General features: G+C 43.0%; 1 protein-coding gene across 1 annotated transcript in view; it reads right to left on the reverse strand.

Annotated features, from left to right (window-relative positions):
• cacna2d1a (calcium channel, voltage-dependent, alpha 2/delta subunit 1a) overlaps positions 1 to 16,067 on the reverse strand; it is a 73,378-nt gene that overhangs the window by 24,721 nt on the left and 32,590 nt on the right. The window contains exons 6-8 of the mRNA XM_030775827.1: positions 8,823 to 8,882; positions 6,603 to 6,638; positions 6,246 to 6,381 (exon numbers count right to left, since the gene is read on the reverse strand). Of these exons, the coding sequence (XP_030631687.1) occupies positions 6,246 to 6,381; positions 6,603 to 6,638; positions 8,823 to 8,882 (232 nt within the window). The remainder of the gene's footprint in view (positions 1 to 6,245; positions 6,382 to 6,602; positions 6,639 to 8,822; positions 8,883 to 16,067) is intronic.

The raw sequence follows: 16,067 nt of genomic DNA on the forward strand, positions 1-16,067 counted from the left end.
TTTGCAGTTATACAAACAGGAGGGGGGAAAATGTTTAACGAGGACAGTACTTTAAAGATCAGTTGTGCTGTAGTCAGTTTTTTAAGTATTTAAAATAGTTAGAGAACTTTGTGTGTGATGTCATCAGTGTGAATGCTGTCTGTTCTAGCTGTAAGTCTGTTTACTCGGCATCATCACTGATCCCACTGGGACAGACACTGAGACAGCCACTTTACTTGAGGAATTTGTATAGTAGGAAATGATGGAATATAAGCATCTTAAAATATCTTTTTCAACCCCTCAGTCTTTTCTCTTTTTCTCAATCTTGTCTTTGTTGGAGGTATCTAGAATAAATAAATAGGAGAGTCAGCAGAGCAAGCAGAGCCCAGCTCTAAGAGCGGATTTGCTGAGACTGTGAATGTGGGTTTGCGTGCGTGTGGCTTGCATGAAGTCACTGGTTGTTTATCCTCAATTCTCTCTCTCTCTCTCTCTCTCTCTCTCTCTCTCTTTCTCCCTCTCTCTCTCTGTCTCTCTCTCACACACACACACACACATACACATACCTGCATAACATCTTCCATACTCACATCTCACACCAGGCCTCCACACAGTGACAGAGTCGATCAATAGGAACGAACTGGGTGACACGGGTTTCTTTAATGACAGTAAAAGCCACATTGATCATGTTTAACAGGGTCCATCAAAGAGGAACACTCACCCTAATGAGAGAAGTACACATCAGGCTATGCTGCAAACAGGTCCATCTCCCATCTACCTGCCTAAGCTCTCAGGTCACACTCAGACAGTCCTCTCTGATGGAGACAGAGCAGTCTGAGGCTCTGCAGCTCTGCTACACACACTCCAACCACATCCATCCATCAACAGCACTATCTGCCACAGCAAATGGGCAAAAGACCTCCAAGAGCTGGACGTCTGTGGTTTTCAGAGGAGACAGAGAGAGAGAGAGAGAGAGAGAGAGAGAGAGAGAGAGAGAGAGAGAGAGAGAGAGATTGTGTGTGTGTGTGTGTGTGTGTGTGTGTGTCTGTGTGTGTGTGAGCCAGCAGCACAGTACCAACAATCACTGACAGCTAAGCTGGCCTTTCCCTCTCAGAGAGAAAGCCTGTGACCATGCCCGTAGGAAGTAGGCTCTGGGGTTTCAAACCCAGCTTTACCAGCTCTGTGCAGTTCAGTGACTGATTTGCACAGATGAAACAGTCATGCCACCATAAGTACTACCAAACATGTAAACTTCGCGTGATGAGTGTTTCCATGGCAAGAGCTTTCTTTTCTTGTCTGTCATTTTAAGCTGCCTGAGCTGCACCCATTCCGTGTATATTCTCCATCTGTTCTTTATAATGTCCAATTTATTTTTAAAATGTTTGATCCAGGTAGACCACAAATGCCTGTTCAACAACTTCTCACTTTCAACCAACAATATCATAACAAAATGACTTCCTTTGTCTATGGCCATGAATAATCTATCAGTCATCTGTCTCTCTTTCATACTCATTTATAGTCAGGCGACAACTGCTGTAACTGCCACTTTTTATCCCCCATTCTTTTTTATTTTTATATAAAAATCCTCTAACTTTACATCTCAGTCTTTCTGCCACGTCCAGGACTTTATATTTCTCTCTTCATCTTTCTCATCCAGGTTACTCTCAGTGTGCCAAGCTAGGTTTTATGGGTATACTTACATAGGTATGAATTTTGTTATGGTTATTATGACACTGTTTAACACTACAGAGAGCGCTGCATTCAAAGCCCCAGAAGTGCCACGTTGGCCAACTGTGGCTGGGACTCTGTGGGAATATAACAGACCAGGTTCCTGGGGCGAGTAAGTTGGATACAGTTTGTGCATATCCACTTCACTTACATCAGAACAGACTGGTGCAGTGGAGTGGGTCCATGCGTGCGCTCTCTCCCATGGAAACCAATGCAATGATGCAGTGAGAGTGACGGTTCACTCGTTTGATGGTTGGATCTGTGTGGAACTGTGAAAGCCTAGAACCATCCCGTGAGACAAAGATTTTACTCATACAGTCCCACCACTCGCCCATTTGCCCCAAACAAACCCTCCATGACAGACCAGTAGCTCCACAGAAGACAAAGAAAAAAAAACTAATAAGAGCGTTTAACCGGCTAAACTGGGTGGTCAACCACTTCACTGTCAACAGCTGAGGTCCTCAAGATGAACGGTCAAAAGCAAAGAAAAAATTATAATAATTAAACAGGCCACATTGGGTTGGTGGAACAGAGTTGCTGATCTCAACCAGACCACCAGGGGGCAAACTGCGAGAAGGGAGGTGTTTTTGCTTCATCCAGAAGGAGGAGTGCATTTATTTGTAGATGAAACTGTTTTGAGTCCAAAGATAGGGAGAGAGGCATAAGTGCCTCCATTCTTCATGCTCCAGGCTGGCTGAGTGTATATCCTGGTGTTTAGGAGCGCTGTGGTGTCAGGCCAGACAGAGGGATGAGGTTTCACACCTCTTCCTTCAGCCCATCCATCAGCCTGTCGTTCTGTCAGTGGGGTGCTAGCTCTCCCACTGAGCCACTGGACAGCTAACAAACCAGCACTCCACTGGAGCTGCCAGAATGGCCTATATCAAGGCTAAGTAAGCCTCATTTGATAGAGGTGTTAAAACACATGCACACATATACACACACACAAATATAGGCACATATATATGGCTTATCAGGACACACACGCACACGCACACACACACATACACACACACACACACACACACACACACACACACATACATACACACACACAACCCCTGTACACCATCACTGAACCGGCCAACATAGGTGATTAAAGTGTGAACTTGTCTTTGATAGTGATAGAGTCTTAACCCTGTAGGGAATGCGCTGTCTCTCAGCTTCCAGCAGTTATTACTCACCCAGCAAACCAAGCCAAAGCAATTTAGCCCAGAAAAGCCCTCACATACATAAGAAAAACTCAACGGGATGAGAAATGTCCAGAGAAAAAGGCCCATTTCGATTGGATCTCCACTCACAGAAGCTTAAAACCTGCAACAATTTTCAAGTAGTCTTTCCATGGCAGAGTGATTATATATCTGGGTATGTGTGACAGGACAGCAACACAAGTCAAAGCAAGCTCTCACACCCTCTCTTCCCACACATAATCATCCTGTCATTAATTATACTTCCTGTAAACTCACTCAGATACTCAGGGCCATTGCTCAGTCAAGACTAGAGAACACGAAAAAGACACTGTTCACAGATACAGCTGGGCTTGTCTCTGGGCATCATGGCCGCTGTAAAAAGAAACATCACTCACTGATCCTTTGGATGATTTTTTTTTTACACGCAAGTAATGCGAACACGTGGAGACAATGTCTGTAAATCTGACCTAGAATCAGGTCTTCTTCAGTGCTCTGTGTGCTGTTCTTTATTTTACTATTCTTTACTTAACGACTTCATTCTGTCGCTTTCTCCATCTGACTGTTTCCGGCTGACTGAGAGGAAAGTAGGCGTTTTTCTATCACGGCCCCTACAGAAACAGACACAGCCACAGAGAGAGACTGAGAGAAAGCAAAATGGACGGAGAGAAATTAGTTCTCCATGGTCTAACATCCAACACTTTAAATGAATCAGGACATGTATTGAGCAGGGGGAGCAAGAAAAATCAATATGAACACTAGGAGTTTTGCCAGAGGGACTGAGTGTGTGTCACACAGAGTGAGCAGGCAAATGGATGCAAACGCATGCACACATGCACGCTCATACACACATGCACATACATATACACACTCCACAAATTACATCACCACATGTATGTTTACGGTCATATTCATAACTCCCCCTCTCTTCCTCTCTCCCCTACACACACACACACACACACACACACACAAAGAGCGTCTGAACACGTGTCTGTCTGTGGCGAGATGAAGATGACAGATGACACACAGTGCTGAAACAGAGCAGTATTGGGTTAAAGCAGCAGCAGAACTCTGCAACATGCACATAGCAATGGCCCAAACGAGGCAATGACTTCTGCACAGTCCAGCAGCTCCTGAACACTGCACTAATCATCTACATCTTCTCTCCTTGTTATTAATACATCTATTGCTTCTCTGAGAGAAAAAGAGACGGCAGGGGGATACATGGAGGGAACATTTAGAGAACAAGGCAAAGAAAAAGACGATAGGAAGTGACAGATAAAAGGAGAGAAAAAGAGAGAAACTGAACAGATAGAGAGCAAGGCTGAGATTAAGAAAGAAGAGTGTGCTGGCCTAAGGCAGGATAAAACACAAGGACACATCTCCAGACAATATCCCATAATTATGTTAGCGCCCCTCCCAGACACAGCCGTCCCACAGCCATTCGATACGCGTCTCCGTGGGTACGTGATTGGGATCGCATGGACGTGGTCACTCAGCCACTCAACAACAAGTTGAGGGGGGGGGGGGGGGTTTATATGGGCGCGGTAAAGAATTAGCCAAAGAACTGAGGGGACAAATACAAATTCTGAGGGAGGGAGAGAGAGCATATTACTGTTTCCCATTAGCAAAGTGGGGAGAGAGAGAGAGGGGGGGGGCAGCGAGAGAGAGAGAGAGAGAGAGAGAGAGAGAGAGAGAGAGAAAGGAAGGTGAATAATACGTGTATCAAACACTTTCATCATCCGTCAGAGCACAAAATAACATCCCATTTGTTTGGCTGTGAAATGCTATTATCAAAGAGGCTGTGGAAAAAACAGAGAGAGCTGTAATTGGAGGGATTCCATTCTCAGAAGGAGTGCTGATATCATGTCTGTGAAAGGCTGTGATGCTGCATGGGCCTCATTATCGACACCCACATGGTACTTCTGCATCAGTCTGCCTGTTGCCTTTACACTAACGAATGAATGAGGCCTGCGACCGTGTCAAAACTAGTCAAGGTGATTTAATACTTCACTCCATCCCTGCCTAGTTTTTCTCTCATCTTTTGCTTATCTTCCTCCATCTATTCTAGAGCCCCCCCCCCCCTCATCATTATCCTTATCATTTCATTCCCTACATTCTTTAACATCTATTGTTTACACTGATTCTTTTTTTTAAAATAACATTCGTCCTCTCACTCTGTAACTCACCCCTTCTCTCTCTCGCTCTCTCACGCTCTCTCACACACACACACACACACACACGCATATATGCTATTCATACACACACAACATATGATTTTTGGTTTGAGCCCTTCTCTTGGAGACTCTCAAAGAGGCGGGAGCAAGTGCGACCCATTGCAAAGCTAAATTAAGCCTCCTAAAATAGGCTTGGGAACATTGTCTGATAGATGGCATGGCAGGGCCACTGGGAGCTGGGTGATCCGTCTCTCCCTCTCACAACGACCAAGTGGCACAAAAACCACACCACTCTCACTCACTCAGGGAGCAGCATGCATGGTACAGCGAAAAAAAAATTACTCAAAGTAAGGTCATTATTACAAATTTGTTTGAGAGACAGAATACAAACAACAACAAAAAAAACAACAGCATGTTAGGAGGGCCAAGTTGCCGACTATATTACTGGAGCAGGGATATCTGTATATATTTAGTGTGTGCCCTTGATGGTACTAATGTATCTTTAAAATAGTTCTTAAAGGGGTAATATGGCTGGGGGAATGGGGCAGGACAGGAATAGCTAGTGGCCTTGAGTGAAAGAACAAAAGGAATACTGAGACTAATCATGCTTCAAGAGCCTCTAGACTGATTCCACAAGGAAGGTCAAAGACACAAAAAAGAGAGGCGACAGTGAAAGAGAGAAGAGGGAGGGAGAAAGAGTGGGTTAGTAATGAAAACTAAAGCCAAAGAACATTAGGGGTTGAGGGGAAAAAGACATAGGGAAACAGGACTGACAAAGATAGAAGTGTATGTGATGAGGAAGACAGAAGCGTAACTGTGACAGTGTGAGGAAGAGAGACAGAGAGCGAGAGCACTTTGGAAACACTGAAATATTTGTCAACATTCACAGCATATAATGTGCCCTCAAGAGGTTTAGAGGCCCCAGCAGGGGTGAGAGAAAGGGACCAGCTGGCGTTAGGGGTGACACAGTGGCCAGATCCAGTGCCTCATGCCTGGGTCAGCTTCTAAATTTACACCTCAGGCTTTGTCAGGCCTCCAGCTCTGTACATGTCTAACATTGTGTTGAAATGACTACAGTATCATGGATAGATCGGTACTGTACACTGTTATTTTTGTACCAGAGCCATAAAGCCTGACCCTGTATGTGGATGTGTGTTTGTGCTCAAGTGTGTGTACTCACAGCCTTCGTATATATCTGTGGGAATATGAACTGCTGACTGGTTGTAGGATATGAGTCGCTTGAAGGTAGGGTCCTCGTGAAACTCTGGCGTGATCCGACTTTGAATTTCTTCATTATCTTTTTTGCTTGAGTTAAGCTGTAGATACAAAAAGAGGTGTTATAATATGCAAAAACACCAAAAATATGCACAAACACACATGGGCACAAGAGGGCATCTATTAGTTTATCCTCACCCATCCTCGATTTTTTAGGTTCCCCTAACATGACATGGAATGTGGTCCCACATTTGGCTTCAAACAACATAAAATAACTGTGGACATGCATGAAAATGAGACACATTCAGAGAGAGATACTTACAGAGTCCTTAGCATTGTAATAAGAAACGTGTTTTTCCTGTAGGAGAGAAGACAGGACACGAATTAAATATACTAGTCTTAATTTGTTAAAGAGTACAAGAATAAAAGAGACATAAAAGTGAAAAATAAAACCTGTATTACTCTGGAATGATAATAAATACTTTTGTTCTGTCTGAATGTGTAGCTGTTTCAGTAAAATGATATTTTACTGTGTTTTGGTGGCTGGGTGGTAATAGTGTTAATACCATCAGTGTGAGCACTGGTTTACATGACTGCACAGAAATTTCTGCTTTTCTGAGTCGCTTTCTCCTAGTTCAATTTCTCTGTTAAGCTGTGGTTGACACTGTCTCTATTCCAGTCCTGCAGTTCCTCTCCTTACACAGAAAACCCTGTCAAAGCCGGCACTAGTGAGGCGCTAACGAGCAAGGCCAGTGTCTGACATATGGTTGCCCCGGAGACATCAGAGTAATCACTGGTTAGTGCAACCTGTCTATCACCTGCTGCATGGTAACAGTGGCCCTGGTAACGGCCAGCTGAACAACATCTGTGAGTGGTAGTGGTGGTGTGAGAGTGAATTAAACAAGTGAGTGAGCTAGATACACTCAACACTGGCACTGAATGATAAAGGTAATTTATTGGATACACATACACATGCACACGCATACATACACACACACTTACATGTGCTTAAAATTCAAACACGGACAACATTCAAGATAATAACTTTATTTCATTGGTGTATAAGTTCATTTCATTCCTTGAGTCCATGAGTTTTCCAACAGGAGCCCTGTCTGAATGTCTGGAGATGTCTGAATGAGAGCACTGAATGAGGCAAAGTGAGAAGCTCTCTGTTAGAGCCTAAAGACGTGTCTACTCACAGCTCACTCACACGCTGAGGAAAACAAGGGCTCGTAAAGCTTCAACACTGATATGAGGAGCACTGATACAAGCATCTATACACACACGCACACACTCACACGCACACACACGCACACACACTCCTTGGAGCAGTGACGACACCATGCAGATTGGCATTAGGTTGTGCTGAAACTGCTGTTGGCTGACAAGGTGTCAGAGTCACACCACAGCTGGGCTACTGCAGACAGACACAGGAAACACCAGTTTCTTTCAAATGCTCATCTCTAACCTAATTTAGAAATGCATCCCGCTCCACATTGTGGCATCACAAGCGGCTGATGACTGACGGCTGCTGCGTTCCCGTCTCCTGGAGGCAGGAAGCGTGGCAACCCAAAATGGTCATCATCACCAGAGACACTATAGATCCCTGCAGCTCTAGGTCGACAGAACTACAAGTCTCAAACACGCTCATAAAGAGGGCCTGAGCCGGATGTGAAGGGAAGGGAGAGGGAGAAAAGAAAGGTGCATGGCATGGCTACAAGTAGTTAGCACCCCTGAGAGAAGAGTAAACTTTTTTGCTTATAAGAAGGCAAAAAGATATTTCTCAGTCCTTTTGAAAAAAAATTTCACTTTATGGAAACTGTGTCCTGTTGTCCCAGGATAAAAAAAAATGATTACTGTAACAACTAGGACAGTACTGGGACAACAGAGTGAACAATTAGCTAATGTTATACTTTATTTCATAGAGTGCTCGAATGTGCTATGAGTTACTTTCTTCTTTTTCTGGAATAAAGTCTGCAGATGTCAAAGCTCCATGTTGCCATGTTAAATCTGGTTTTAAGGTAGTTTGAGAGCTAACTCGTTTCCCATCTAATTTATAACTAACTATACCGGCAAACGGATGAATGTAACTAGCTTGACCAAGCCATCGGCTAAAACTCAGCTTAGCGATAGCGACATACCTATGATCTTGACAGTGACATCCTTGCTAGAGAGACAGAGCATTAAGAGTATTGAGTTCAAGGTTACTACGGATACGCCAGGACACCAGACATCTCACATCCTTCGGGCATGTGAACTCATCAAGAAAGGGTAGGAGATGTATTCATCAGGCCTGACTTCTTCTTTTTATAGTTTATAAAGGTGTAAATCTGATCACAGAGTTAGATATGCTAAATGAGTTCTGTTTGTCTAGTTGTAGATCAGGGATGGCAGTTTTAGGAGCACTATGAAAACCAACAAATAGTGTCCAGTCATATGCAGACTATTTGTGCTTGAGTGTGTGTGTGTGTGTGTGTCTGTGTGTGTGTGTGCGCGCGCGTGCATGCGTGTGTGTGTGAGTGTGTCTCTGTCCAGTGCTTACCTCAATTCCATCGTTCCACTGGTGCACCATCTGAAATTCCTCTGCAGCTTTTGCCAGTCTCTGTAAAGGAGACAGAGAAAGTGTTACAGCCATGTTCGAAATGACCACAGGCCACAGTGCATGGATCAAACTGCACTCGGCTTAAAAGGAATTCTGACACCAAGAAATGACACAAGCTGCAATCTGTCAGATGTGGGTTGTAAAGGCTATTACACAAGAAACAATCATAGCCAAGTAAACAGGCCACCCATAGCTAGAAAATCATTAAACAGTTTTGAGCTGCTCTGATAATGTAGCAATGGTTACTGCTGTGATTCCACTCATATTCTGCAGTCTCAGTATACACAAAACAAAACAGAGCTGAGAAATGTGTGGCACTTCTATTGTGTACTTAAATCAACATAAATCTCTGATCAGTCTTGCTCTGGTACTCTTTTTTCAGGAGTAATCCTCCTCAACCTCAGCAGAAATCATCCTCCTCCATTTTAGTGCTGAATGTTTTTGGTGGTTTGTTCTTTTTCTAATTTATTTCTGAACATAAAACACTAACTACATTTTGACAGAAAAGCAGACTATTCATGAGGCATCTACTCACAGAGCAGCCACAAGAAAGCCTGTGATTCAACAGACCACATGAAGTACTCGTTAGATGACTCAGGAGAATGCTAACATAAACACTGGTCTGCTAACAGCACACTCAGTGTGGAAACGGCAACCAATGGAGCTCATGAATCACGATCTACCATGATGAAAGACACATGAGTGCAGAGACCAAAATTTTAATTGTGATTAATATGCTATTAACTGTGCAGTACTAGTCAAGATAGTTCTGTAAAACATATCTATCAAAGATTACTTTTACAGTTTGTGGGGAGTGAACACATGAACCCATTTTGAGCTCTTGGCAATGATGTAAGCACATGAGAGAACATGAGTGAGTAAGAGAGAGAGAGAGAGAGAGAGAGAGAGAGTGCGTGCATGTGTGTATGTGTGAGGTAAAGATGGTTGTCTACAAGCTCTCTATGAGTCACACACCTTGGGGAGTTAAAGCAGGCCCATGTGTGATGTGATGTCACACTAAAATTAGAAAAAGCCTTGCTCTGCCCCACATCTTCTCTAATGACTGGGTTAATAGCCATATGATAAGGAACCATCTCTTCATCTCCCCTGATCTAGAAACCCACTGTAAGACTAATTTCCTCAGGGAAACATGATATCTAATTCGCGATTACCTAGAAAGGCTGTTTCAAATCTCCTCCAAATTGGATTTACTGTCAGAGAAACAAAAAAAGTCTAATTGAACAGATTGGGGGTGCAGATAAAAATAAATAATGAAAAAAAATCATTGCCCGATCGGGATAAGCATGAGCAGTGACAGGAAAAACACCAAAATAAAATGAGCCTAATACATGCTGATTTCAGTTTACTCCTTCACTCTGCTCTCAGGTATGGTAAAGCACACCAAGAGCTGTTCAGTTTTGTCATAGTTCAACATAAGGGAAAAGCTCCTCAGGCCAAGCACTCCCTACTCCTGACTGTGAAATTAAAAAGTCAAGAGCACTTCCAAGCAAGACATATCACCAATCTTATGGTGTGTTCTTGGGCCACTAGTTTCAGGCTGCCAGCGGGAAACAAGATACCCCTACAGATAACAGGCTAACTTTCTCTATTGCATTAGAATAGGGAGGGCAAGCATTTCTACAAAGGTATCTCTCCAGTCCTTATCAAAGCAAATGATTATGACTAATTAAACTTAGCCATAATCATGCATGTGCATTTAAAGCACTTTTAACCTGTGGCACCAGTTGTTGGATCTGGAGTTGATGTATTGATAATACTGCCGTAACCAGCATTAATACTCCCCCTATTACGCATAGTAGCCATTATGAGGTTCTAATGACCCTCTTAAGACTGAACACAAAGGCCGCCCTGCACGAAAAAAGGGATGGCAGTGGAAGAAATGTGCGTTTAACTGGATGAGTGAGGTTTCTACAACGAATGTCTTCTACACATAAGACTATGAATTGGGCTCATTTTACTGCAAATCTCATTTCAGAGCAACACAACTCATTTTCTGATCTTATTTTCTATGGAGAAGCCGTCAGTGAACAGAGCTGTCTGTTGTAATATTACAGACAAAACAACTCTGCAAAACAACTCTCCTAGAATTTCCATGACTGGGCATTGAACTATTTGTACAAATGAAAGTCGTGAGGAATGTGAAGGCAGCTGTGGTTTCTTGTTGAATAGCAGGTTGTTGTGCCTATGAGAGAATGAAGGCAAATTAGTCCAGGGACCCTTCAACACCCCACTACAGAGTAATGAACGGTTATAATGTATCGTTTGATAATTGGAACGCTCCTCGTCTCACTTCGGATGCCTCATTACAGCTCATTGACCTGTACTCCAAACAAACTTGTCATGTGATAAAATGTTGCCATAACAACACCTCTGCTTGTAGCTCATTAGACGAAACTAGGGTGTATGTTGTTAAGAAGGACACCCCTGCTGGTTTCACCACACAGAGGAAAGGAGAAACATGTTACTGAGGCAACACAACATGGTTCAGTGTTTTACAAGGCTGTTCTTAATGAGCTTGTTCTAGTGGCGCTGGAACTTTCCTGATTAAACGTTACCAAAGCACATTAAATTCTGTTATATAAGAGATCCTGTGAAGTCTCCTAAAGCTATTTATTAGTGTTCTACTTCAAGTTATTTAGGTAGAATGCTTTCATCTCTCCTCTCCTTACCTCACGATCCTTTTGTCTCTGTTTTTTTGCTCTATTAAACATCTATTTGTTCATTATTTAGGCAAAAGTGATGCATGTAAACACATGGAAGAAGATGTGTTTATCAACCACATGGAGTAGTTTTATCCTACATCAGTGAACAGTACAGAGAGAGAGAGAAAAAAAAGAGAATGAGAGGCTGTAATGAGGTCATCAATACAAGCACATCAACAACTGGTAAAAGAGACCAAAATTAGGTCATCAATATAACCCCCCACCTGTCCGTGTCTGTTTCTGTTTCATAATGGACACATCAATAAATGCTAAACACCTACTGCTGCCTGATTCAACTACAATGATTTCATCAATATATACCCACCTCACACACACACACACACACACACACACGCAAACAAAAACACAGTTTACTGACAACATCATAAATTTGATGCCACTGTGCAAATTAAGAGGTGCACTATCACCAAAACCCTCCCCACGCTGTCCCACTAAAAATCATACATGGTCCAAACTTTGTTGATAAAGAATTAAGTGATGTTTTATCACTGCAAAATAAAATTGAACATTCAAATGACATACAAATGATTTGATGACTGGTTGGTAGCACTACATGACTAGTGTCATCCTTCAGTATCCAGTGCACTACTATTCCCTGTTTCTTCACACCACTGTGGTTAAAGAACACAACAGTCAGGATGAGGCCACAGAGTCAGGCAGAGCTGAAGTTCTGGGATTCCCTCCTTACTCTGTGCATGAAAACAGATATGTTATATTTATTGTACTACCATACAGGTTTATGCACAGGTCAGCTTGGCAACATGACAGGTCAGATCACCTGCTCATTACACAACTCCTTAGGACACATGAGGACATCAGGGTGCAGAGGTCAGATTAACCTCATAATAGAGAATAGACTGGCCGTGAAGTTTAACCGCATGGAATAATCAATACGGATTAGTGGAAAAGCAATACGCAATTAGCTGTCAGGCAGACTGGATCTTTGGCCAAAAATAGAGGAAAAAAAAGGCAGGACAGAACGTGACGACGTGAGACCATGTGAAATGCACTGAGGAGAAAAAAGACGGGGACAATCATACTTCGTAAAAAGGCAAAGAAGAGTATGAGAGGGAAAAAATGTACTATGAGGGGAAAAAAGCTATCTGAATAAAATAAGAGAGCAAAAGCTCAGAAAAGGAGAGGGAAAGAGTGGGGTAGGGAGTGAGGGAAAGAGAGAGAGAGAGAGAGAGAGAGAGAGAGAGATAACAAGGAGAGAGCACACTAGGTCTGGTTGCTCGTGATGATGTTTGAGTACGTGTCAGATCAGCTTGACCTGACTTCTCTTTATGAGACGCTGTTTCTCTCTGCTAGAGCCCGACTCCGCCACACAAACTGTGCACTGCTAATGAGGCCCTTATGACGCTACCCCTACAGGAGAGCACATCTGCCTGCCAGCGTGGCTACCATTCCCTGCCATTACGCTCTGAACCGCCTCTAACGGATGGCATCTCCCCTCTGAGCCTTCCTCCAATCTGTCCTTCTGTCTGCTGCTGATGTAATTTACACATCAATCTCTCCGCCTCTTCTGTACAGAGCTGCAGGTCATCAGTGGACACAGACCCCATGGTAACTTAAGAGGCCAAACAGTCCGGAATGTTCTGCCATGGTTCATCATGCACTCAGAAGTGTGTGTTCCTCCATCTAGTTCCATCATTACTGAGGAGCAGTGAGTGATGTAGAGCACAGGGGCCAATCTTCTGGAGAAAACACTCTCTCACTCTTCCTGATGTTCTTTGTTTTAAATCAAGAGACACAAGTGTCTGATCAGGTCCAGTACTCAGCAGGGAGAGAGAACTCGGTAGAAGACATGATACTGCAGCACAGGGATCACACACACACACTCATACACACACGCACAAACACACACCCGCGTACTCAGCAGGGAAAGAGAATTCAGTGGAAGACATGAGACTGCAGCACGGGGAGCACACGCACACACGCACATACACACACATCTGTACACACACACACACTACACTACCTGTCTACTTCTTCAGCTGAATTAGTCCCTCTTCAACTCCTCTAAAGAGAGCCTTATGTCTGGGCTCTTATTGATGTCCCAGTATTCACAGGAGACAGAGAAAACATGAGCATCTGCTGTTGTGACTGGCAACACTTTAGTCATATCCTCCTCAGAGCACAGAGAGGGAGAAAGGGAGAGGGAGACGGACACAGACGTATACATACTATTAAAGACATGAGACTTAATCTGAAGTATGCACCAATACATGCACATGTACAGACACACGCGCCCGCGCACACACACACACATGTGCATCCATGCACACATGCACGAACACACACAGACACGCAGAGACACACATACACACGCACTCAAACACCAAATGCACAAAATTACTGATATGTGATGCTGTACATCTGGATACATGTAAAATCTCAGCTTAAGTTAAACTAGCTGAGACAACTAACACTATCATCCTAATTCTATCATACTATATTATAGCACATAACAGTGTCTGTGCAAAAAAAAAAAAAAAAAAAACATACTGCTTCTGTGTAACTCTATTAAATTTATCAAGTGAGGAGTGTCAGAAATGTATAATAATCAGAACAAAAGCTTTTTAAGATACCTTTAGGGGGAGAGAGAGAGAGAATATTACACTTTTAATAGTCATATCACTCTTGTGACAGGCCTCTAAACATCAGTCAAGAATGTTCTAGAGATTCCCCGTAAACACTGCCGAGTGGCCTCTGCCATGTTTCTCTGTAGAACATGTGATTCGCAAGGTCAGAAATGGACAGGTCAGTTTTAGAGCATCAATAATATATCAACCTGTTTCAATAAAAAAGTTGTGCAGTTGAGTTGAAGCCACACTCTCCAAATCAGGCTGGCATTATGTAAGCATAGCGACTGTTGGGCAGAGAAGCCCCTCATTATAAACACATCACTTTCAATATCATTCACTGCCTCTGACATTTTGTTAACAGTACTACAAAACCATACTGTCCCATAGTTACATCCATGTGTTTATTCATGTGTACAGTGCACTGTAAAGCATCATTATTCCCATAATTGTGATCTATCAGAGGAATCACATGATACAGTGTCCGTAGAGTTTCACTTGCTGAATGACACAGTGCTGGATGACTGCTAATGTGTGGTTTTATTTGATTTTTTTTATCGTTTTTATCACTTTTTTATTTTTAGTTTTTACTTTTCAATTTTATCTTATGATGAATGACAACGCATCACTGTGTTTAGTTTATGATCAGAGCATGTCCTAGTCATGGTACATTTAAGAGCATAAACAGTGTGCAGTCTATGCAGCTATTTCTGTACAGTGACATTGTGACTAAGTGGTAGCCACGGCTGCGTGCCACTGGCTACATGTTCAGCAGCCCAGCAGAGGGCTAGTGAAATGTGTGTGGACTGAAGAGAGAAAGCTCTCAGATCATATCCGTCTTTCATTGGGAGTCCATTTAGAGCACAACAGCTGCCGCTACTGCTGTCTGACTCTCAAAGCAGCTCACACACACAGAGAACAGAGAGAAGGACAGATAGAGTCAGACAGCTGAGATGACAAAGAGACTCATGTACGTGCGCACTCACACACACACACACACACACAAACACACACGCAAACACACACGCAAACACACACACAGTGATGTATGGGACTCTTGTATACAGATATCCAGGGAGACAAACACTTTTGTTCTCACATGCAAGAAGTGGTGAAGAATAATGAGGCAGAAGGATAATGACTCACCACTGTTTTCTCTCTCTCTCTCTCTCTCTCTCTCTCTCTCTCTCTCTCTCTCTGTCTCTCATACTGATTCAACACATTCCAATTCATTCAAATGCTCTATATTTACCCCCTCCCCCTCCCAGGGCCAAACACCTCTTTTCCCTAATTATGTTTGCACACTATCGCATCTAACTAAGTTACACTCCCATGGCACTGGGCACAGATTACGCTGTAAATATAACTGTCAAGTACAGGGCTCAAGGTCAGTTGAGCAAAGGCAGCAGAAATATACACCGTATACACTATAGATATAAGTAAAATCCATGGATGCAACCAAAGGAGTGACACAAGTGACATTAACTGCAACTGCAACTGAAGTTACTGTTCGCTTAACAGTTTCAGAAAAGTTGTGATCAAAAGTTTCAAACTGAATGAAAAAGCCAAACATCAGACCAAATAGAGCATAGAATCTGTTCTGAGTAAAGAAGTTTCTTCATAACATCACAGCACTCCAAAAAGCACATGGCCCGGAGTGCCACTGTATGCTAGTCAAACATATGGCTTTGACAGAGCTGTGTGTCTGTCTGAACATGTGAGTGTGTGTGTGTGTGTGTGTGTGTGTGTCTGGCAGAAGGTTATCTCAAACCCTGTGATTATTAAACAGCTGAGTCTTTGCACTGATAACATTCATCATTGTCCTGTTGCTGCTGGTGTTTCTGGGCAGGCAGAGT

This window comes from Chanos chanos, chromosome 1 (genome assembly GCF_902362185.1).
Source record: "Chanos chanos chromosome 1, fChaCha1.1, whole genome shotgun sequence".
In the NCBI taxonomy this organism is placed as follows: domain Eukaryota; kingdom Metazoa; phylum Chordata; class Actinopteri; order Gonorynchiformes; family Chanidae; genus Chanos; species Chanos chanos.